At 45.8% G+C, this 25,845-nt stretch overlaps 1 protein-coding gene across 2 annotated transcripts in view; it reads left to right on the forward strand.

Annotated features, from left to right (window-relative positions):
* Positions 1–25,845, forward strand: part of syt1a (synaptotagmin Ia) — a 311,445-nt gene that overhangs the window by 273,962 nt on the left and 11,638 nt on the right. For both annotated transcript variants that reach the window (XM_069904366.1, XM_069904365.1), the window contains exons 5-8: positions 1,814–1,998; positions 13,004–13,126; positions 16,185–16,352; positions 23,872–24,039. In XM_069904366.1, the coding sequence (XP_069760467.1) occupies positions 1,814–1,998; positions 13,004–13,126; positions 16,185–16,352; positions 23,872–24,039 (644 nt within the window). The remainder of the gene's footprint in view (positions 1–1,813; positions 1,999–13,003; positions 13,127–16,184; positions 16,353–23,871; positions 24,040–25,845) is intronic.

Here is a 25,845-nt window from a genome sequence, read left to right on the forward strand (position 1 = left end):
CCCAGCTGTTCACAATTTACATTAATGATCTGGATGAGGTGATTGGATATAATATCTCCAAATTTGCAGATGACACTAAACTAGGAGGGGTTGTGTGCATGGAAGAGGGGGTCAGGAAGCTCCAGTGTGATTTGGATAAATTGAGGGACTGGGCAGATCCATGGCAAATGCACTACAATGTGGATAAATGTGAGGTTATCCACTTTGGTAATACAAATCGCAGGGCAAATTACTATTTGAATGGCAATAAATTAAGAAATGGGGAAGTGCAGAGAGACCTAGGGGTACTTGTACACCAGTCTCTGAAGGCGAGCATGCAGGTACAGCAGGCGGTTAAAAAGGCAAATGGTAGGTTGGTCTTCATATCAAGAGGGTTTGAGTCTAGGAACAAGGATACCTTACTGCAGCTGTACAGGGCCTTGGTGAGACCCCACCTGGAGTATTGTGTGCAGTTTTGGTCACCTTATCTAAGGAAGGATGTTCTTTCAATGGAGGGAGTGCAGAGGCGATTCACCAGGCTGATCCCTGGAATGGCAGGAATGACTTAGGAGGAAAGATGGCGCAAATTGGGATTGTCCTCGCTGGAGTTTAGAAGATTGAGAGGGGATCTCATAGAGACCTATAAAATTCTGGCAGGACTGGACAGAATGGATGCAGATGGGATGTTTCCAAGGATGGGAAAATCCAGAACCCGGGGCCATGGTTTGAGGATAATAGGCAAACCATTTAGGACCGAGATGAGGAGGAATTTCTTGACCCAGAGGGTGGTGAATCTGTGGAATTCATTGCCACAGAGGGTAGTAGAGGCAGGTTCATTAAATCTATTTAAGAGGGAATTTGATCTGTTTCTTCAGTATAAGGGTATTAAATGTTACGGAGAGAAGGCGGGGACGGGGTACTGAACTTTAAGATCAGCCATGATCTCGTTGAATGGCGGAGCAGGCTCGAAGGGTCGAATGACCTACTCCTGCTCCTATCTTCTATGTTTCTATGTAAATGCTGGGCTCAAGAAATAATGAGAATGAGTTTGTTGTCATACACAGTGCACAATGTACATACGCACCAAGATTCTTACTGCTGCAACTGAACAGGTACTTCAAAATCACAGGAAACAAAAACATATTAACATTTAATTGAATTAAAAAGACATTAACTGCACTAAAAAGATAGATGATAAATCTTCCGTTATCCCAGTGCAAAACAAATGACTTATCAATAATCACTTTGATTGTTTGGAGCAGACCCTGTTCAGTGTCATAAGGGAAGGTTCATGAATCCAATTGCTGTTGGAAAGTAAGCGTTCTTGTACCAAGAGGTGCTGGTCTCAAAGCTTCTGTTTCTTCTGCCTGAAGGGAGCAGTGAGAAGAGGTTGTGACCAGGATGGTGGGGGTCCTTTATGAGGTTGGCTGACTTCTTGAGGCAGTGCCTCACTGAGATGTCTGCAATGGGCTGGAGGTCGGAGCCTGGCATACAGCACAGCAATAGGCCCTTCTGGCCTCTGAGTCCATGCCACCCAATTACACCTACAACCCCAGTACCTTTTGAATGGCCCATGCAGACATAGGAAGAACCTCCTTTCAGACAGCACAGGTTTTGAACCCTGGTCTCGATAGCTGGCGCTGTAACGGCATGATGCTAACCACCACGTCAACCACGCCATCCCAAACAAGCAGCACAGATTCTTTGGGTTGAAGGGCCTGTTTCCATGTTGCCCGACCCCCTCAGGGCAGCGTTGACTCTGTGATGATGCAGTTCCCACGGTACAGGTGAGTTGTCGCTCCTTCTGATGGGGCTGTCTCTGTGGGTCTTACAGTACCTCCCTGGGCCTTGGTCGCCATCGCCATTGTTGTCATCATATTGGGCCTCACCTGCTGCTTCTGCATTTGCAAGAAATGCCTGCTGAAGAAGAAGAACAAGAAGAAAGGGAAGGAGAAGGGAGGGAAGAATGCCATGACCATGAAAGACGTGAAGGAGATGGGCAAGTCCGGCAAAGAGCAGGTAACGTCGGAGAATCTGCAGGAGACTGGGAAGCGTATTCTCCATGAAACTGCATGCCTTGGTTTTGGGGAGTGGCCCCAGTCAGGGAGGGGTGGTGCTGAGGGAGGGTCATACTGAAGGAGCATCAGTACTGACAGCTGAAGGGGGGGGGGAATCAGGTATTCAGAGGATCTCTTTGTGGGGCTATTGCTGGGCCTGGCGAAGTTAGCTAATCATGGGTGGAGGTGGGGGAATTCGAGGGTGTGGGACGAGCTGGCTGTTTGCCCTTCTTTCAGGGTTACATCCAGGCCTATGCGGCGTGGGAGCAGGAGGGCGCGATGTCCGAGGGGAAAGTGGCCAAGTTCTGGGAACGCTGCCCCCCCCCCCCCCCCACTGGGGATTGCGTGTGTTATTGATGATGAAGGTGATGTCTTAATTTCACGTTTATTGCTGGGTAACAGAGAGTCAGTCGTGATTACTGCTTCTTGTGGTTTTTTGCCACGTTACTGATAGTTTTTAGTTGTAGCTCTGTGTGTTTGTGTCTTGTATTGTGGTTGTAGATGTAGATCAAAAGAAAGAAAAAAAATGGGGCCAGTACTGAGGGATATTTTGGTTAAAGTTGTAAACCCTGGCCCTGTGACATGAGCAACAAGTTCGGCAGGTCCAAGAACAACAAGTCTGAAAACAATTTGATCACAGCAAAGATTTGTATATATCCATGGGGGAAAATCACCCACACGGACACACCTAACACACACACCCATATATAGACAACCCCACACACACACACACACACACACACACACACACACACACACACACACACACACACACACACACTCACATACCCACACGGACACACCGAACACACACACCTATACATAGACAACCCCACACACACACACACACACACACACACACACACACACACACACACACACGGACACACCTACACACGCACACCCATGCATAGACAACCACACACACACATACACAACCACACACCCACATGGACACACCTATACACACACCCATACATAGACAACCACACACACACATATACAACCACGCACCCACACGGGCACACCTATACACACACCCATACATAGACAACCACACACACACATACACAACCACACACCCACACGGACACACCTATACACACACCCATACATAGACAACCACACACACACACACACCCATCGGATGCAACTAACAACCAGCACACATTACTAATCTTTCGCAGACAATTAAATTACAATGTGAAGATGTAGCAAGGGATTTCCCGCCCCGCAACCCCCACCCCAAATCTGGTGCAGGTACAGCACCCTGATTGGTTAGGAAAAGCATTTACAGTGATTGCCACAACGTGGTCCTGAGCATGCACCTTAATAACCTCCCCAACCCTTTATCAGAACACACCCTTGCAAATGACCCTCCAGCGTTGCTCCCCGGCTCGTAACCTGTAGTTTGGGGACGGTTGGCGTAGTGGTTAGTGTAACGCCATAACAGCGCAGGCAATCAGGATGGGGTTTGAATTCGCATGATGTCTGTAATGAGTTTTTGCGTTCTCCCCGTGACTGCGTGGGTTTTCTCCGGAGGCTCCAGTTTCCTCCCACCCTTCAAAAAGAGTACCGGGGTGTAGGTCAATTGGGTGTAATTGGGCGGCTCAGACTCGTGGGCCAAAATGGCCTGTTACTGTGCTGTATGTCTAAATTTAAACTTTTAAAGAGCCCGGGTTCATTCATCGGGGAAAAGAGGTCGAGCTGCTCCTCGTGGTGGCAGAGGCTGTGCGGGCCAAAATGCAGTAAGGTACTATTCCAAAGGAGCCAATGACAAGGTGTGTGCCCTCACCTGTGGGTGGGCTTGACCTGGGCGGGCAGGAGTGGTGACTTCCAGCTAGGTTCCAGCCAGACGAGTCAGCCAACCCTCCATGCTACAGGCTCGTGCTCTCTCAGATGGATGAAGCAAGCCTTATTCCAAAGGACAGCATCTGAATTTGCCCTTAATGTTCTTTCCAACATTCATTTTTCCTTCAGCTTTACTTGAGGCAAATTGTCTGCCCATTAACCCATGATTTGTGGGAGCATGGTCTACAAAATCGACTGCCTCAGTACAAAATTAACAGTTTTATTAAAAAGCACATTAACAATGATGAAACATTCTGGGACATCACAAGGATGTGAAAATCTCTAAATAAATATAATTTCTTCTTTCAGCAACTTCCTGATTGGCTACATCTTTCACCCAATCAAAAAGCTGATGAAATTGGATCTAAAGAGTATCAAGAAGGCAAGGGATCTCTGACTTGTTAGCACAAGCAAGTAATGAAGTCATGTTGCAGTTATATAAGTTTGCTTTGGCTGCATGGAGAATTGTGTGTAAATCTGGTCGCCCCATTGCAGGAAGGATGTGGAGGATTTGAAAGGGTGCAGAGGTTCACCAGGATGTTGCCTGGGCTATGGACAAATCTGGATTGTTTGAGCTGCTGTACCAACAGCAATGCCACTGATGTGGACCCGGGGAGAGCAGGGAGTGGAGTTACAGCGCTCTTCTGCAGGGTCCTAATGCTCTGTACTCAGGCCGACAGTTCTGCACAGGTTTTAAAGGAGCTGACGGTGTTGAATGTAAAATCCTGCGACTGCGGGGTCCAGGCCAAGATGGCGGCACCTGTGTTCGGTAGCAGCCTCGAGGGGTTGCAGACTTAGGGGGAGCAGTGGCCTGGTGTAGGACACCAGTAACGGGGAGAACATCCTTTCTCTACCACTTGTACTGCCCGACCCTCTGAGTTCCATCGGCAGCGTGAATGTTCCAGCCAGGCTTGGTGGTGGAAGTAGATGTGATGGTGTTGTTTACAATGCTTTCAGACAAAAAGATAAACATACATGGATATTGTCATGTGCAATCAGCAGAGCGTTAACTTGATTTGGGCATCATGTTCAGCACAGACATGTTGGCCAAAGGGTCTGTTCCTTTATGGTACTGTTCTATAGAATGTAGAACATCACAGCACATTATAGGTCCTTCAGCCCACAATGCTGTGATGCCCTACTCCAAATCAATCAAGCCCTTCCTTCCCTCACCGCCCATAATTGGATTTCTCTTACATCCATGTGCCAATCAGAGTCTTTTAACCCTTTGATCTTGGGCCATTTTTGACCTTTCATAAAATATATACTCCAGACTGGGTCCATGGGTAAACTGCAGGACGAACACCAGTACGAGCTAGCTGGTGGTTGGGTATAAAACTAGTCCTGGGAAACGAGGACACGGGTCTATGTGCTTGTTGTTAGACCCTTAAAACTAGGACCTTAAACTAGGACCTATTGTCCTATCTTCCTCCATCATTCCCGGAAATGAATTCCAGGCACCCACCTCTCTCTGTGTTCTATGTTAACCAAATGATTAAATTTCTGTTCTGATATCACAGAGCTCCACTACAAATGCATATGGCAAATGAAAACACTATCTTGTCCTTTGCACTTTCAGCCATTGCTTGTGTTCCTTGCCAGCAGCACCCACCAACCCTGCTCACCCATAGTGTGTCAGAGCACGCAAAAGGGGAACACCAGCTGACGAGTCATCTCCAGAACACCCCCCTCAAGTTCCTCGAGAGAAACCGTGTACATTACTTTAACCCCCAACTCTCCGAATTGATCCCCTCAGAGCCAATAGGTATATTCCGAAAGGCTGGAAGCATGACCGCTTTATGGTGCACTGCAAGATCCCTCCTGACAATGCCGGCATGATCTGCCTCTTGTTAACAGCATTGATTGAGAGATCAGTCCTGATTGGTGCAAGCAGAACCCCCACTGCTTTTCCTCAGCTCTACACTGTGCGGGAACATCTCACTGGGAAGGTGACACTGTGTCACTCACTCAGCCGGCACTTAAATCTCGCCTCGGTTCTTGATCTCTCCGGAGGCTTTCAACCTCACACTTCCCGGTCTGTAGTGACAGTACTGAGACTGCAGACGCACCGGAAAGAAGACCACAAAATGTAGTAGCAGAACTAGGCCATTTGGCCCATTGAGTCTGCTCCCTCATTCTATCACGAGCTGATCTTTTCTCCCATTCAGTCCCACTGCCCTGCCTTCACCCCATAAGCTTTGATACCCTGACTAGTCAGATACCTATCAATGTCTGTCTTAAATACACCCAACGTCCTGGCCTCCACAGTTTCAATGTTGGAGATGTTACATAATACAGGTCAGGTTGTTTATTCGAGCATGTGTGGGTAGATTTAGGTGTAAAAAATGGGCAAATGTGCATCCCCAAAAATGTCCAAAGGTGCAATTGTAGCCACAGTCCACTTGTATATCTTTGTGTGGGTGCGTGTATGAGTGTGTATCTGCCTGTGTATATGTACACCTCTGTACAGCGTGGTGATACCTACTCCCTTTTTGGAGCCGCACTCCGAAGAATTCCCACTCCTATTCTTCAGTGTTACAATCTCCACTGAATCAAGGACACGAGTGGAACTGAATCGAACACCAGTGTACTTCTGCATCACCAAAGGCGATGGCACGGTCTGCACTATTCCCAAATAGATTGTTTACAGTTGAGTGGAAGTAAATTCTTCACACATCTCAACAAGGCACACTATAAACTAAGGAAGGTATGAATGATCTCCGAGGGACTATTTTGGTTCCTGAGATACGAATCATTATGGCACAGACCTCGGCACAGATACCTGCTCCCTGATTGATTTGGACACATGGCATAGGGTTGATGAGTTTTCTGAAACAGACTCACTCTAAGTGATTTGTGGCCAGCAACGTCTGTAGCTCCACAACATCTTGCAGAAATATGTGACTCTACCTGATTATTCATGACCAAGGTTATTAAAATGGAAGAAATAACTACTTCAGAGATGGAACAGAAAGGGGGCATGTTAAACAAGAAAATCTAGAGATGCTGGGGACAGATGCCATACAAATGCAGCAGGTCACACAGCATCTGTAGGAAGCAATGGGTAACCTGAGCCCTTCATCAGGATTAGAAATGTGGGGGGAGAGGAGAGAGGAAAGAGAAGAGGAAGGAACACAGACTCACAGATAGAGGTTATAGGGAGAGAAGAAGCGAGAGAACTTGTGGGAGGCTAAAAAGGGGTAGCTGTCAAGGGAGAGAATTTGAAGTTAACTTTAGAGTATCATCATATCATTAAGCCACAGGAGGTCATGCCGCTTCTCTTTATTGGACCTTGCAGGAAGAATCCTACCCTTGAAAATAATTTGGTTCCTCTCCAATGTCCTTGTGAAGACTCTGGTTCACTCTATGTCTAACTCATCACAAGCTCAGTGTTCCATTTCCTTCTCTGTCGTACCAAGGACCAAGGACACCATTTAACATATGACTTTGAGATCATTTCAAATGACAAGCAACTCAAATAGCTCATTGCTTCCCCGTCCCTGACAAGTCGAGTTTATTGTCCTGTGTACCGAGATGAGTGATCTGTGAGCAGACCAGTTAGACACCTCAAACATAATAGAGCAAGTAAGAACGGAAGGGCAGAGTTACAGTCACAGATCAGCTGGTCCAGAGCAAATGGAAAAGAGTTTTATGTGTGAAGTTCTCTTGGGAGCCTGATCACAGCAGGAACAAATGTGCCCTTGAATCTGGAGTGATGAGAGGGTTGGAAACTCAACCAGTGCCATCATGGGTATCAGTCTTCACCCCATTGAGGTGGAGTCTCAAGAAAGCAGCCTCTATTGTAAAGGACCCTCTCCACTTAGGCCATGGCCTCTTCTCACTCTCCAAGGACCCTCTCCACCCAGGCCATGGCCTCTTCTCACTGACACCATCAGGAAGGAGGTGCAGGAGCCTGAAGATGAACACCCAATTGTACAGAAACAGCTTCTTCCCCTCCACCATCAGATTCCTGAATGGACAATGCACTACAGATTCCACCTCACATTTTCTCTTTTTTGCACTAATTATTGATTTTTTTTTTTACTTCTCGTATTTGGGAATTAAAATTCATAGCAATTTTTGCACCTGTAATACACCACACTACTGCCGCAAAACAACAAATTTCATGACACGTTCATGACGGTAAATCTGATCTGATACTCCAGATTTCTGAGGCTGCTATATTCCATCCATTTTTTTGGATTTTTATGCAAGCTCATTTTTAATTGGTGCACTGTTCTTGTTTGATCCTTCAGCTGCCTGAGCCCCCTGGCTCTGCAATTCTCTCTCTCAAACCTCACCCCATCTAAGCCATTTCTTAAACCTTGAACGGAACATTGGGCCATGTGATCTCACATCCCCTTTCTCGTACTGATGTCCCGTTATCTGCTCTCGGCACGACTGTGTATCTGTCTGGAATGTAATCCTGAGGCAGCGACAGATCTCCATGAGATGCTGGAGGAACCTGTTCTGTCATACTCGACCTCCTGAAAGGCAAACATTGCAAGAGAAGTAACGGAGACCCTGATGACCGAGCAGCCATCAATTCATCCCCCCCTCATTTCTACTTCAGCCAGCGACGTCGACATAGAGGTAGACATCAAACAGTCGCTTTCATCTCTCCAATCAGGAACAAATTCTCTTCATGGATACATCCGTCTATAATCAGCACTCCCTTTTAGGAGTGCAAAGACATTTGTGGTCGGCGGAAGATTCCTTGCTCTTTCCCCTTTACTGACCTGATGGAAATGTACGTTGCAAGTTATTGTACAGAACCCTTGAAGCTGATAATAAATAGAACAGGTGTATTTATGATATCATCAGGCCAAGGGCCCATCTCAACAGGACCACCACATGACCATTGAAATAATTATATTTTAATTTATAGCATTGATTGTGTTATATCAGTTGTTCTCAACCTTTTCTTTCCACTCACATACAATTTTAGTAACCACAGAGCACCTAGATTCAAGACTCAATTTATCGACATATATTACACAAAATGTGCTTTTGTGTGCCATAAAGCAGACAGATTTGCCATCGGCAGAAATTGCCTGAAGTATCTCTTACATTCAGAGAAAGTGAAGCAAAAGAGAGTTCCCCAGAGTCCTCGAGTTTCCACGGATTCGCCTGCAGCCCCGACAGCCATGCAGAGACCAGTCCAAACCATCAGCAGGCCGAGCTCCAGATCAGAACCTCCCATATGATCAGGACCCCTTCAGCACCCTTGGCACCCTCTCACATCCCAGCCTAGACACCTGGCATCCCTTCAGCCAGTCCTGAGCCAGCCTCCAGCAGTCCGCCGCCCGGCACGAATCCCTCGACCACAGTTGCCAGCAGACCGCAGCCTGCGTGATTCTCAGCCTCAGAGCCCCTCGCTGGGTCTACCGCCATGGTTACCAACCCATGGGTCATCTCCTCTGCTTCTCTTTCTCAAACAGGGGGAGGAGTTGTCTCCTCATTCTCTGGGTACCTGCGCCAATCCTCTGCTTTCCTATGGCATAGTGCTCTGTGGTTAGTAAGGAATTACTTAAGGAAGTATGTGAGTGGGAAAAAAGGTTGGGAACCACAGTGCTGTATAATCATGGCTTTGTTGTAAAGAGTTCTGAGAAACACCAACGTATCAGTGGTAGTATGTATGATAACTGGTGGAGAGTTGTGTCAGGTGGATGTTTTTACTGTAATCCTCGATCGATGTTTTCCTTCACTAATGCTGGCTGGTTGCTATAATTCTGTTTCTTCCTTCTATGTTCTTCTCCATCTGTATTGTGTCTCATGACCATTTCTGGACTGTCAACTGCGGTAGGTTTCTCTTATTCTTTGCCTGCATAGACTCCTCATCCCTGCACTCCTGATACTTGCTTCCTCATGTAAGATAGTTTAGCCTCCTTGCACACTTATGAGCTGAACCAACTTTGATTTGAAGAATAATGGTCCTTTTACTCAAAGTCCACTGTCAATTCTGGAACAAAAATGAAACACTCAATCCTTTCTAAAATGGATTTACTGGATCTCTAATCCCTCCATGGTATATAGAAGTACATTTCGGCTTAGCATCATTAACTGAGCAACCTTGTACTTGAAGATCCTACAATGTTCATAGAATCACAGAAGATTTCTAACACTAAAGGAGGTCATTTTATTTGAGCCCACTGGAACTGAGCTAAATTCTGAGTCTTCCAACACCAGAGACATGAAGGTTGGTTGGAGAATTGCACCAAGTGTGTAGATGGGTGCTAGAATCTGGGGGGCTGTGGCTTGGTGAGAATAAAATGTGTAGGAGTGGTCTAAGTGGGTTGCCGATAGTTGGGGTGGACTCAGAGTACTGAAGGCCACAGGTCACTGCTAGGATCAGAGAACATTATAGGACAGAAAACAGGCCCTTCTAGTCTGTGCCAAACTATTATTCTGCATCGTCCCACTGACCTGCCCCCAGTCCATAGCCCTCCATACCCCTCCCATCTGTGCACCTGTCCAAATTTTTCTTAAATGTTAAAATCGAGCCCGCATTCATCACTTCAGCTGGCAGCTCGTTCCACACCCCCACCACTCTCTGTGAAGAAGTTCCCCCTCATGTTCCCCTAAACTTTTCCCCTTTCACCCTTAACCAATGCCCTGTGGTTTGTATCTTGCCTACCCTTAGTGGGAAAAAAGCCCATCTACATTTACTCTATCCATCCCCCTCATAATTTTAAAAACCTCTATCAAATCTCCCCTCATTCCTCTACACTCCAGTGAATAAAGTCCTAACCTGTTTAACCATTCCCTGTAACTCAGTTCTTGAGGTCCAGGCAACATCCTAGTAAATCTTCTCTTACTGATATCGTTCCTATAGTTAGGTGACCAAAACAGCACAAAATACACCAAATTTGGCCTCACCTATGACTTATACAACTTTACTATAACATCCCAGCTCCTACACTCAATACTTTGATTTATGAAGGCCAAGATGCCAAATTTCTCTTTACAACCCTATCCACCTGTGACTCCACTTTCAGGGAATTATGTATCTGTATCTGTTCTACTGCACTCCTCAGTGCCTGACTATTTACCATGTAAGTCACAAGTGCCCTATGGCATGGAAACAGGCCCCTAGTCCAATATATCGGTGTCAACCATGTTATATATCTGGGCTAATCCCATTTGCCTGTAGTTAGCCCACATCCCACTCAACCTTTCTTACCCATCCACCATTCTTAATATCTTTTAAATGTTATAATTCCCCCACTTCTCCTAGCAGCTTGTCCCATGTACCCACCTCCCTGTGTGTGAAAAAGTTGCCCCTTAAATCCTTCTCTTTTCCCCTTAAACTTCCATCCCCTCATTGCAGAATCCCTTACCCTTGGACAAACTCCTCAGCATCCTGCACTCCAGGGAAAATAGTTCCAGTCTAGCTAGACTTTCCTTATAACTCAAGGCCTCCAGTCCTGGTAACATCCTTGTGAACCTTTCCTACACCTTTTCCAGCTTCAATGGCAGGAATTGCACTCAATAGACCTTTTCTAATTTTATACACCTCACTTGTGTGGATCCACAGCCACCTCTAACCCAGTTTATCCAATCTTCAGCCATAAGTAACGCTATTATAGTGCCAGCAACTTGGGTTCAAGTCTGGCCCTGTCTGTGGGGAGCTTTTACGTTCTCACTGTGACCTGCATGGGTTTTCTCCAGGTGCTCCAATTTCCTCCCACCCTCCAAAATGTACAGGGTTGGTAGGTTAATTGGATGCAATTGGGCAGCAGGGGTTTCATGGGCCAGAAGGGCCTGTTCACACTGTATCATTAACATAAAAAAAGATATGGCAACCTCTTCATCAATTTGCCTCAGAGTTGCTCTCTGCTCCGTGTTGGGGGTTGGATGACCTCATAGGGCTCTGGCATTCTCATCTTTTATTACACTCAGCCACAGGTGTCGACCATACCTTTGTGACAGCTCCATTTATTCTCTACCCTGTTCTTTGAAAGTTTGCCACGGGATTTTTTTTTAAGTTGACTTGACGGAGGAGACGGCTTCGGTCAACGTCTCATGCAAAGGATGGATGGTTCCTTGTCTTCCAAGTTGGACCTGAGATGTTCCAAATGAGATTATGTTCCCCTTTCTCCTCCAAAGGCAATATAAAATGTGCTCTGTGTTATTGTAAAATCATATTCAATACACAGTTAATGAGTGAAATTCATCTATTATCCAAAAATCTTAAGTTGGATTCGAGCCAATTTGTGTTCTGTTCAGGAATGCCCTCTAGAAATGCAAATTAAAAGCCCCTCCATGAACATTTTCTCGGATGAAGGCTGTTTGGCCTGCGGTTTGAGACTGGGGGCCAACAAACATTAAAGATGCACCTACATTTACTGCATGCTTTGCTGGACTGAGCTCTGATAGATTAATAAGGCCCTGCCTGTTCACAGTCATGGCTGCAAGATCTCATTACTAGTTCTATATTTACTGACTAGAGTTAGGTCAGATCTGCAAATGTAAAGTGTTTGCCTCTGGGATTAACTAATGGCTGTTTCAAAATCCTCTTGATTATGGCATTAGAAGCTATTCGTGCTTTTATGTTAAGGCGAATGCAGACTGTCGTCACTGGCTGCCTGTACTTCACTAACTGGGTCAAAAAATGCATGAAAGTATGTCCATAAGACCATATGACATCAGAGCAGAAATAAGCCATTCAGCCCATCGTGCTTTCCCAGCCATTTAATCATGAGCTGATCCATTTCCCCACTCTGCTCCACTGCCCGGCCTTCTCCCCATAACCTTTGATGCCATGGCTAATCAACAACCTATCAATCTCTGCCTTAAATTCACCCAATGACCCGGCCTCCACAACGGGCAACAAATTCCACAGATTCACTTCCCTCTGGCTGAAGAAATTTCTCCACATCTTTGTTTCAAGTGGATGCCCTTCAATCCTGAACGTCCCCTCTTGTCCTAGACTCTCCCTCCGTGGGAAACAATCTGTCCACATCTACTCTGTCCACAACTTCAACATTTGAATGGGATCCTCCCTCATTCTTCTAAGTTCCAACAAGTACAGGCCAAGAGCTGTCAAACGCTCGTCATATGATAATCCTTTATTCCTGGAGTCATCCTCGTCATTTTGTCTTTCCTACTCGCAGGCTTTGGAGGACGAAGATGAAGATGCGGAGACAGGCCTCACAGCAGACGGGAAGGAAGAGAAGGAGGATGAGAAACTGGGGAAGCTCCAGTTTTCATTGGATTATGACTTCCAGAACAATCAGGTGTGGCCAAGTTCCTCCCAGATATGTAATCCTAAATTCAGTACTGTCCCTGTATATTGTTGGGTAACACATTCAGATATGCAAATCTTATAATTAAGGACACAGAGATGCTGGGGAAACTCAGCTGGTCTCACAGCGTTGAAAGGAGGTAAAGCTATATAACCGACGTTTTGGGCCTGAGCCCTTCCTCAAGGTGTGTGTAAAAAGCAAACAGGGGTCTGAATAAAAAGACTGGGGAGAAGGAAAGAAAGGGCAGGGGTAGGAGCACAGACCAACAGACAAAATGTGTTAATTGGACCTGGAGAGGAGAGAGGAAAGGTGGGAGTGGCTCTCTGAATGCAGGGCTGGGGGTAAAGGAGACAGAGGGGGAAAGGAAAGAGAGAGAGAAAGAAGAGCTAAAGTAAAGCAGACATAGGGTAAGATGGTGGATGGGGGGAAGGGGGTAATGGAAACCAAAGATAATGCGACTCGGTGGGAGGGTGAACACGTGGTGGATTTTTGAGAGATGAAGAGGGTTTACTCTCATACATGAGAGTACAATAAACAAATCCACTGAAATTCTTCCTTGCTGCAGCCATTCAGATATCTCACTGGTTCTCAACCTTTTTGTTTCCACTCACATCCCACTTTAAGTATTCCCTGTGCCACAGGTGCTCTGTGATTAGTAACGGATTGCTTATGAGTGGAAAGAAAAAGTTTGAAGACCATTGTTTTAATCGTCCCTCATGGACTCGTTATGTGTATGGTTTCAGAACTTCAAAGGAAATGGGCCAATGACAATTTTTCTCAAGCAAAATATTTCAGTAACAATTGGGTCTAGAGCAGTGATTCTCAACCTTCCCTTCCCACTCACAGACCACTTTAAGCAATCTCTTACTAATCACAGAGCACTGATGCAAAGGTGGGATGTGAGTGGAAAGAAAAAGGTTGAGAACCACTGAGGTATGTAAAACAAACCAACAAAGAATAAAGTAAATTAAATACAAGAAAAAAGTTAATAAATATGAAAAAGATAGGATGGATTGGGGTGGCATGGTTGGCCTGGCGGTTAGTCTCTGATTGAGTTTGTTGTTGAGGACTCTGATGGTGGAAGAGTAGCAGCTTGTTCCTGAACCTGGTGGTGCGAATCTTGTGTCACTGATACCTCTTTCCTGATCATAGCAGCAAGAACAGAGCGTGTGCTGTCCCAGAATGGACTGAGACCAACTTGAACTTAGAATGGGATCCAGTCAGGCCTCTGTTCTGAAGCAATGATTTCAATGCTGTTGCTCTGTGTGGGAATTCCACCCACCTTACTTGCAACAAGACAGGAATGATTTGTTGGTACATTGTCCTCAGGGATTTGTCAACTTCTAGAGTTCTTGTTCCCGGGAGAACTGGGGATGAAAAATATTGGAAGTGAAGGGATAGATTTTTGGGAACCTGGATGGTAAAAAGAATCTGACAGCAGAAGGGAAGCATAAATGTTGGAGCAGACTCCAGGAACTGATTTCATAGAACATAATAGCACAATGAAGGCCCTTTGGCCCACGATGTTGTACCAACTGATAGAAATCTACTCAACAATCTATTCCCTTCCCTACCATATACCCACAACCCTCTATTTTTCTTACATCCACATGCCTGTCTAGGAATATTTTTAAATCCCTTTGTACCAGCCTCCACCACCATTCCTGGCAATGCATTCAAGTGCCCACTACTCTCTGTGTAAAAACCTACTCCTGATGTCTCCACTAAACTTTCCTCCCCTCCACTTATATGGATGTCCTCCAGTGTTATCTGTTCCAGTCCTGGGAAACAGATACTGCCTGTCCACTCAATCTATGCCTCTCAGAATCTTGCACACTTCTATTAAGTCACTTCTTATCCTTCCTTGCTCCAAAGAGAAAAGCCCCAGTTCTATTAACCTTGCCTCATAAGACACATTCTCCAATCCAGGCATCATCCTGGTAAATCTCCTCTGTACCCTCTCCACAGCTTCCACATCCTTTCTGTAATAAGGTGACCAGAACTGAACACAACACTCCAACTCAATATTTCCCTCTACCTCTTCCCACCTTCCTCCAGAAGTGTGGCTCTATTCATTCAGATTTCCTTCTAAATTTCCCCTAAATGAAGATCAGTGTTCCTCATCAACTCCTCTTTCCACTGTGGAGACATCATTAATGGAGACACCCCGCTCTGGAATTTATCTGCTTCTTATCACAAATGTTCAGCATTTAGATGGTCAGTAAATGGTAAGAACTCTTTTCCCATGGCAAAGGTAGCTAAGACCAGTCTGTAAAAATAAGAGGTTTAGAGGCTATCAGACAAAGAATTATTTATAGGGAAACACAAGAACCACAAATCTGCTGGAATCTTCAGCTGTGGGGAGAAATGGACAAGTCAACCAAGAGGTGGCAGCAGATAGTGTTGGAGAGGTTTAGGGTCTGACACGTGAATGTTCAGGGAACAGAGGGGTATGGACCATGGGCAGAGAGAGGAGTTTTAGCTGGTTAGCACAGATATGGCTGGCTGACCAGCACACACTCTATTCTCACTGCTACCACCACCAGGAAAGAGGTCTTAAGTACCACAACCAGGTTCAAGAACATCTACTACCCCTCCACCATCAGACTCCTCTACGGCACACTCAATCAAGGCTCTTACTTGTGCACTTTATTGATTTTTCCCCCTCTGTATTGCACAGTCAGTTTGTTTACATTTCTTTATTTGTTTACATATGTACACTGAGACCATTTTTTTGAACTGCCAATAAGTGGTAATTCTGCCTGGCCCACAGGAAAAAGAATCTCAGGGTTGTATGTGATGTTGTGATGTTCTATATGAATTCTGACAATAAATCAGAATCTGTAGGGCCAGTTCCTGTGCTGTACTGTCCCAGGTTTAACGTCCCTCGAGCCATTCTCCTTGCCTACAGTCGTGGTCATTGCTCACCAGGTTTTCTTTGGTATTGAGGAGCCTGACGGTGCCCTAAGCAGTGGCGACCATTCACGTGGAGGGAGACAGGGTGATAAATTTGGTGATGCTAAGTACTCTCTTTGGTTTCCTACTGCAGCTAATTGTGGGGATCATCCAGGCCGCTGAGCTTCCTGCCCTGGACGTGGGGGGCACGTCCGATCCCTATGTGAAGGTCTTCGTCCTGCCTGACAAGAAGAAGAAGTACGAGACCAAAGTCCACCGAAAGACGTTGAACCCAGTGTTTAACGAGTCCTTCATCTTCAAGGTAATGTTTGCCTGGGTTTCAGCATCTGGAATACAAGGAAAGATTGAGCAAATTAATGTAGAAGGCTAAGAAGGGATTTGATCGAGGAGTTTAAAATAATGAGAGGGATAGAGAGAGTTGATGTGGAAAGGCTTTTCCCATTGAGAGTCGGAGAGATGGATACAAGAGGTCATGGGTTGAGAATTGACAGCCAAAGGTTTAGGAGTAACACGAGGGGGAACTTCTTTACTCAGAGATTGGTTACTGTGTGGAATGGGCTTCCGGGAAAGGTGGTGGAGGCAGGGTCAATTTTATCATTTAAGAAAGAGTTGGAAAAGTATATGGATGGGAGGGGGATGGAGGGATATGGGCAGAGTGCTGGTAAGTGGGATCAGAGGAGGGTACTTGGATCAGTGTGGAATAGAAGGGCCAAATTGGCCTGTTTCCATGCTGTAATTGTTATATTTAAACCAACGAAACTCATCACAGACATGGTCCTTGTGGAAATATGAATTCCCAGAGTGGTGTCAATAACAATAACTGGAGTTCGAGCAATGAAGGATGTTGTTTTGGCCAAGGACAATGCGCCATTGCTTATCCCTCCCCACCCCCCAACCAGCCTCCTTCCCTCCACCTCACTCATTCTTTTTTTTACCAAGGAGACATGCTGAATCTCCTCAGACTTCTGAGGTAGTTGAGACCTGGTGCATTTTCGTGGCCATTGCATTGTCATGGGTTGGACCTGAACAAGGTCTATAATTCAGATGGTAATATGGCCCAACTTCAATTTATTTTCATTAACACACTTGAGATCACGTTGGGATATTGAAGTTGACTGCATAATTGGATGGTATTGATGGTCCCCTAAAATTTCCTACACAGGGATCTGAACTCCGGGAAAAAAAGTGTTTATTTTCCATTTATCACTTTAATTTTCATTCACACATGGAATGGGAAATAAAGGAACGAGAGAAAGGTCAGTTGAAATAAATAGCAAACTAGACTCGACACATTATACCCTGAAAGCAAAATATTAACTCCCAGTGCATCTCGTCTGTAAATGGTGTGTCCGGGAGATTTGACAAATAACTTGCCACTTCATTTAATATTTAAATGTGTTGATTGAAACTGTGGATATAAACATGAATGGATTTACAATGAGAGAGATCATTCACCTCCATGAGGAAGTATTTCATTGGATCTCTCTCTCTCTATCTCCTCTCATTCATTCTTTCTCTATCTCATTCTTTCTCTCTCTCTCCCCTCTCTTACTGCCCCTCTCTCTTTCTCCCTTTCTCACCCTCCCTCTCTCACTCCGCTTCTCTCCCTCCCCTCTCTTTCTCTCTCAATCTCAAAAGTCACATCTCGCATGTTTTATTCTCTGGCACATTTCCAATCTCTTTGTTAGCTGTGTGCCATGGAAATACAAAAAATGCAGGCAGTTGGAGAATTGTTGTGGAGCTCAGGCAGAGACAGCCCATTCACCCTCTCACCATCCCAACTCTTCCCTCAAGAGACAAACCAGCACAGAAAGAGGCCCTTTGACCCATCGTGTCTGTGCAAGCCATTCCCTCTATTCCATCTGCCAGCACTTGATTTGCAGCCTTAAACAATTTGAGCGCTCGTTGACACACTTAATTGTTGTGAGGGCCTCTGTCATGTTCTCAGTGAGTGTGTTCCAGATTCCACGCCCCCTTGGGGTGGAAAAAACTGCCCCTCTCCTTGAGGTCGTGGAGTTGGTCACAGGATTGTGTTTTGAATTTGTTCAAAGCACGGATGGGTAGATTCTTGTTTTGAGACAGGAGTTGGCGGGTTCTCAGGGGATTGTCAGACAGCTAGAGTTCAGATCGGCTGTGACCTGATTGAATGGCAGAGCAGGATTGAGTGTCGTTGCCTGGTTTATCATCACATGCACTGAGGCAGTAAAAAGCCTTGTTTTGTGTGCTATCTAGGCAAGTTAACCCAATGGCAGGAAGTGCAACAGTAACAAATAACCAAACATTTAAGCAAATAAATGAGACAACAGAGTAGGGAGCAGTGTTGCAATGTCAAGCAGTGCAGGGTATACAGAGTACAGTGACAAGCCCCCGAAAGATCAAAGGAATACCTTGTCAGGCCCTGGGGATTTATCCATCCTTATTTACCTCCAGAGAGCAAGCACCTCCTGTGTAATGTATATAGGGACCATCTCCTCACTGCTGTTTTGCCACACTTTTATAGACCCTGAGTCTCTCCTGAGTAAATACAGATGCAAAACAAAATCATTTAAGATCTCCCCCATCTCTTTGGCTCTGTGCATAGCTGACCAATTTCATCCCTCACTGTCCTTTTGCTTTTCATATATCTGTAGAAGACCTCGAGAATTTCCTTCACCTTGTCCACCAGAGCAATCTCATGCCTTCTTTCAGCCCTTCTAATTTCTTTCCTTGTATTTCTTATACTCCTCAAGTTTGTTCCTTGCTGCCTGTCCGTGGTCTGCACCCCCTTCCTCATAATCAGGGCCACAATATCTCTCGAATACTCAAGCTTCTTTAGACTTGAAATGCTTTGCCTTTTACTTCTGACAGGAACATACTGTGCTGCCAGTTCTCAACTCTTGGTCCAAATGGAGCCACCACACAATTGACACCAATGCTGTGCATTTCCCTTTTAACAGTGTCGTGTGTAGGCTGGTTGGTGCCTGATGCACACGTCAGCAGGAAGTTCCTAATTTGATAACCAGCAACGTGTATGTTTAATCAGGAACCCCGAAGCAACATCATCAGCGTTTAAAACCCAACGGGTCGCAGCTTTGCAGGTTCACCTTTAACATAGTGGGTTTTTCTGCCTCCTCTCCCCCACCCACACCAAATACTCTTGAGAAAATCAATGTGAAATTATTTATGTTTCAAAATTCCTTTATTGTCATGTAATAGTACAGAGCATTCTACCTGCCATAAGGCAAAGAGCTACCATTAGCGTTGCCTGGCACCCCTTTACAGAATGAGAGAGAGAAAAGCAAAAGAGATTCCCTTCCGAGTCATTGAGTGTCCGTGGATTCGCCTCCGGCCCTCCCACAGCTGCACAGAATCGTGTTCGATCCATCAGTAACCCGAGCTCCAGATCCAAACCTCCGACACGATCAGGAAGTCTTCAGCGCCTAAGGACCTTGGGGAACCCTTCTTGCCCTCTGCACCCTCTCAAATCCCAATTCTGATACCCGGTTCCCATGAGCAAGTCTCCAGCAGCCTGGAGGCCTCCCATATAAAATGATAACTATCAGCCAGGACAAATTGAGGGGAGGGGACATTGCCCCATGCAGACAAGTCGGCAACTGGTGGGCAAAGGTCTAAGCTCATTGGCACAAGGAAGTTGAAAACGTCAGTATGCCCAGTGCAGATACGATGGACCAAATGGCCTCCTCTACTCTTGAAAAGTGGGTGTTTCTTTGATTCCTTATTTTGCAGTGACATAGAAGAATTGATCGAGAAGTCTCAGGCCCACTCCCCAATGTCTTGATATCAGGTTTCAGAATAAAATGTTGTGTCTGGCCTGTTTAATAGTATTAATTTGGATTTTGTACAACAATGTAAACACTAACCGATTGATTTTCCAGTGACATCAGTATTGACAACTAGAAACATATTAAAGGTCAGGTCTTTATTTCAGGACTAGTGCTGTGCACAAAATGCTGGAGAAATTCAGCAGGTCACGCAGTGTCCATGGGAAATGAGAGGTAATCCAGATTCCAGATGACAGGCTCAGGCCCCAAAACATTGTTTACCTTTTACAATGGTGTTTTACGATGTTGACTGCATTCCCGCATATCTGCTACTGGAGTTCAGAAGGGATGGATCCAAACACATTGTGTTCTAAGGGTTCTGGACAGGGTGGGTGTAGAGAGGACTTTTCTTTCTGTAAGAAGTTAGAACAAAGAGACCTCTGAAGAAGAGAGGGGGAGTTTGCAGAGATTGGGTATGACACCAGAAACTCTGATGTGCTGGACAGTGCGCTGGTCAGCTGCAAGTCTGGTATGAGGACACCAATATCCCTGAACATAAAGCCCTCCAAGAGGTAGTGAACACAGCCCAGGACATCACAGGAAAAACTCTCTTCACTATCGAGAACATGTCCAGGGAATGCTGCCGTCGGAGAGCAGCAGCAATCATCAAACATTCACACCACCCAGCACACACTCTGTTCTTGCTGCTACCATCAGGGAAGAGGTATCGGTGCTACATGACTCACACCACCAGGTTCAGGAACAGCTGCCCCCCCCTCCACCAAACAAGGACTCTTACCTGTGCACTTTATGGATTTTGTTTTTTCCCCTCTGTATTGCACAGTTTGTTCACATTTGTTTCTTTATTTACATGTGCATGTTCTGTGCAGTTTATTTGTTGCACTGCCAATAAGTGGTAATTCTGCCTGGCCTGCAGAAAAAGGAATCTCAGGGTTGTATGTGATGTCATGTATGAACTCTGACAAGAAATCTGATTTGATGTCACGACTTCTTTTGCTCTCGGGATTGTGAGCTTTCAAACTCTCTTCTACAACAGCCGGTGCATGCAGAATCCCCAAATATCTTAAGGGTCATTGATTGGCATGAGGCTGAGAGGTTTCCAGGGATTATGGTTACAATCAGATCAACTATGGCCTCGTTCAAGTTTATTGTCACATGTACCAAGGGATACTGAGAAAGTTCACTTTGAGAGCAGTCTAGCTAATCAGCTCATGAAATCAGGGAATGCTCCGACCCCACAAAGGGACTGTCTACATTATTGCAGTTTCTTTCTTGAGGAGAACAGTGAATATTCAATATCTGTTTTTTTCATATTTTTTGTCTCTCTAATTCAATTAAGTAACTATTCTCTTGGGTATTTTTTGGTTTTGTTAGTAGTTTTTTTTTTACAAAGTATTTTTTTTCTGCACAAATAAAAATGTTGGTGCATATGTACATTGTCTAATGCACACATGTCAAACTCTGGCCCGCGCCGCAAGATCATTTCAAACATGTATTAGAGGTGGCCCGCCCTGCAGCGAGAGCCGATGATGTTTTTTGGTAATGTCACCCCCACCATCCTCCCCCTTCATTGCACATCCTTCCCCACCCCCTAACTATCCCCTCCCCCCTAAAACCATCCCGCTCAAAAGATGGCCAGAATATTCTCAAAAAGGAATCCAGAATGGTAAAGCTCCACAAACCTTCTGCTGGGAATCCTAACAACACCCGGGCATCAGATCCACGGAACGCGGAGGGAGTAAGAGTGTTGCAGGTTGACCGTGCAAACTTTGAGAACGGGGAAAACAAAATTGTAACAAGAGAAGTCTGTCGATGTCATCAGCTGGCAAGCCAGTTGGAAGGCTCCCCGCACCAGTCACTTCTCTCACCTGTCGAGCGGTGCGGCGGATTGGCGGGCGCCTGTGATTTCCTGTCGGTGCGACGGACATGGCAGGCTGCGCATGCCCCCCGCTGTTCCGCAAAGGCTGATCGGCAGCGCGCTGGGCCTGAGTGGGTGGGTAAGCAGGGGTGGGCAGAGGGTGTAGGTGAGGAGTAATGGGCAAGGGAAGTTATGGTGGTGCGAGGGGCAGTTAGAGGGAGGGATGAGTAGAAGGAGGGGTGGATAGGGAAGAGATAAAAGGGGAGGGGCAGGGCAAGTAGGGGAGGGGTGATTAGAGGGTGAGAGACGGGTAGAGGAACAGGTTGAGGGGAGAGGCGGTAGAGGGGCGTGTATAAGATGGGGTGGGTAGAGGCAGAGCGAGTGGAGTGAGTAGAGGTTGGGTAAAGGACTGGTCAGGTAGAGGGATGGTGGGTCGAGGGTGAATAGAGGCCTAGAGCCTGAGGAGTGAGCAGGAAATGCTGAGTCCTGATGCAGGCCAAAATGGTCACAGCCTCTGAATGCTGACTACATCTCCACAGGGACCAAATAGGTTTCCCTCAGGTCAAGCAAAGGGTGAACTTGAGCTACCTACTCCTGACCTGTAACATTATCCTCCTAAAGTTATATCCTAAAGTTTAACATTACATATGTTGAAAGAGAAAACATGCAGATGTTGTTGAAAATTTTCAATAAATATTTAGTTCGGCCCTCGACTTAGTCCAAGTTTTTAATTTTGGCCCTCGGGTGAATTTGAGTTTGACACCCCTGGTCTAATGTGTTTTGCAATAAATTTATTCTCATTAAAATTATCATTAATAGAAACACTTCAGAGGGCAGAATTGCAGAGGGAGATCAGTTGGTTCATATTTTACAAGCGTGGGGTTTATTCAGGAGCCTGACAACAGCGGGAAAGAAACTGCCCTTGAATCTGGTGGTGTGTGATCTCATACCTGTGAATCTTCTTCCTGACAGGGGTGGGGGTGAAGAGAGTAGGGCAATGGGAGCTATGGATAGAGTCGATGAGATGGTCTGAGTCATGTTCACATCGATCATCAACATGATCCAATTAACTGGAGATCTAGCCTTGGGGGTGACCTCCTCCTCTTGCTCATTCATTCATGTATTGATATTTCTGTCAACGCTCCCAGTTTCAACTTAGAACACTACAGCACAGTACAGGTCCTTCGGCCCTCAATGTTGTGTCGACCTAGATAAACCTACTTAAACAACAAAACCTTCCTACAGGGTTTACCCTATAACCCTCTATTTTTCTTCCATCCATGTGCCTGTCTAAGTCTCTTAAATGCCCCTGATTTTTCATCCTCCACCCCCACCCCCGGCATGCACAACTCTGTGTTTTTAAAAAAAACTTACCCCGATGTCTCCCCTAAACCTCCCTCCCTTCACTTTGTACAGATGTTTGCTACTCCCACCCTGGGAAATAGGTTCTGGCTGTCCACCCAATCTATGGCTATTAAGTCTCCTCTCATCCTTCTTCACTCCAAAGAGAAAAGTCCCAGCTCTGCTCACCTTGCCTCATCAGACTTAATTTCAGTCCAGTAAAATTCCTAGTAAATCTTCTCTGCACCCTCTCCAGAACTTCCACATCCATCCTGTAATGAGTTTGGTCAAGTTTTGAGCCTCACAGGCTGAGCCAGTATTTAATTGTCCAAAACTAAATGCCCATGAGAAGGTAGGGGGCTTGCCTTCTTGAACTGCCTTGTAGGGGTTGTGTAGCCATGATGGTGGTTGGTGGGGGGGGGGGGGGGGGGGGGAGAGAAATTCCAGGGTTCTGCCTCTGCCACAGTGTAAGGGTGGTGGGTGGCTTGATGAAGGTATCTTCCCATTTGAAGAGAAGAGCATTCGAAGAATGTTTTGGACCAGAGCTCTTCATCAATGTATGAGCAAGATGTAGTTAGATGCCTGATCAAAATGGTGGGGGGGGGGGGGGGGGGGGGGCAGGAGGAGGAGGTGAAGCTGATATAGTCACAGGAGAGGTTCGAGGGTAAATACAATCTGCTGGAGGAACTCAGCAGGTCGTGCAGCATCCGTGGGAGGTAAAGAATAGTTGGAGTTTCAGGCCGACTGCAGGTGTGAAGGATGTGTTAAATGGTCTCTTTCCTTCTCTCTCTGTGCAACAGATTCTGACAATTATCTGGTTTTCTCATTCTCCCACCCAGATTCCATACTCCGAACTCGGGGGCAAAACGCTGGTGATGGCCGTCTACGACTTTGATCGATTCTCCAAACACGATGTCATCGGGGAAGTGAAGGTGCCGATGAACACAGTGGATTTTGGTCACGTAACCGAGGAGTGGCGGGATCTGCAGGGAGCTGAGAAAGAAGAGGTTGGTCCCAACGGGGCACATCCATCCCTCGTCCTCATTACCAATCCTGAACCAACCCCTGGTGGACTATCCCACTCCTGGTTCTGGGCTTCTCCCGCCAGAGGTGCAGCAAGGGGTCATTTAGAGTAATCGATCCACTGGCCATCCCACACATACAGGCAGCATCCAAGGTGGGATTGAACCTGAGACTTGGGAGTGTTCCAAGGCAGCAGCTACTGTATTGCATGGGCAGAGCAGGTTGTAAGGACCATCTTGGTTAGTGTTGCGGTTAGCGCACTGGTTCTCAACCTTTTTATTTTCCACTCACATCCCACTTTAAGTATTTCCTATGCCATAAGTGCTGTGTTCGTAAGGGATTGCCTAAGGTGGGATGTTTTAACCATTGTTTTAATCGTCCCTAATTGACTCGTCATGTGCACGATTTCATAACTCCAAATTTTTCTGAAGCAAAACATTTCAGTAACAATTGGGTCTAGGGATTACTTCAAGTGGTCTGTAAGTGGAAAGAAAAAGGTTGAGAATCACTGGGTTAATGGAAAGCCATTACACACTGCCAGCAACAAGGTTTGAATCAGGCACCCTGTGCCTGTGGGTTTCCTCTGGGGACTCCGGTTTCCTCCCATCCTTTAAAAACATACCGGGGATTGTAAGTTTATTGGGTGGCACGGGCTCGTGGGCCAGAAGGTCCTGTTACGATGCTGTATGTCTAAATTAAAAAATATTTTTAAAAATATGTAAAATTCAGGCAGGACCAGATGGGTTAGATACAGGAAGAATATTCTGGTTTTGGGGAAATCCAGAATAGTCCATGGAGTTAACGTTTGAGGAGAATAGGGAAACCATTGAGGACTGAGATGTGGAGAAACATCTTCACTCAGAGAGTTGTGAACTTGTGGAACACTCTGAAACACAGAACATTGCTGAGGCCAGTTCATTAGATCTATTCAAAAGGGAGTTGGATGTGGTGATGAAGGCTAAAGGGATCAAGAGGTGTGGGGAACCTGAGGTCACGTGATCAAATTGAATGGAGGTTCAGGCACATTGAGCCGAATGGCCTTCTCCTGCTCCAGTTTTCTATGTAAAAACATGATGCTGGAGAAATTCAGCTGGTCAAACAGTGTCCTTTATGTAGGAAAGATAAAGATACAGAACCAAACATAGGCAGGTGACCGAATAAAATGTAACTGACGATTCGGGGTTGAGCTACCTTGAAGAAGGCTCAGACCTGAGATGTCGGTAATATATCTTTACTTCTTAAGGATGCTGTGAGACTGGGTGAGTCCCTCCAGCATTTCTGTGTTTTTACTTCAATGGCCAACGGGTAAATGTTGGGCTAAAGGGTCTGCTCTGTCCTGTACCGCTCCATGACTTGAATGTGTACTCTGTGGTGGGACATACTTCAAGTGTTCCAACCTTTGACTAAACCTCCATATACCATGTGGAGTAGGTGGCATGGTTGGCACCATTGCTGTTAGAGCACCAGCGACCAGGACTGGGGTTTGAATCCGGCGCTGTCTGTAAGGAGTTTGTACGTCCTCCCCGTGTCTGAATGGGTTTCCGGTTTCCTCCCACCCTTCAAAAATGTACCTGGAGTTGTAGGTCAATAGGGTGTAATTGGGCTTCTGGGCCGAAAGGGCCTGTGACCATGCTGTGTGTCTAAATTTAACTTAAATTTTAAATTTAAATCTCCTTTGATGAACATACACTGTGTCTCATGATGCCTCAAGCATTTGTGAAAACATTGCAATCACTGTGCTTTTAATTCCATATTTACTTAATTAACTGAATTTTAATGCTCCTGCTGCT

Source organism: Narcine bancroftii, chromosome 11 (genome assembly GCF_036971445.1).
Source record: "Narcine bancroftii isolate sNarBan1 chromosome 11, sNarBan1.hap1, whole genome shotgun sequence".
Lineage (NCBI taxonomy): Eukaryota > Metazoa > Chordata > Chondrichthyes > Torpediniformes > Narcinidae > Narcine > Narcine bancroftii.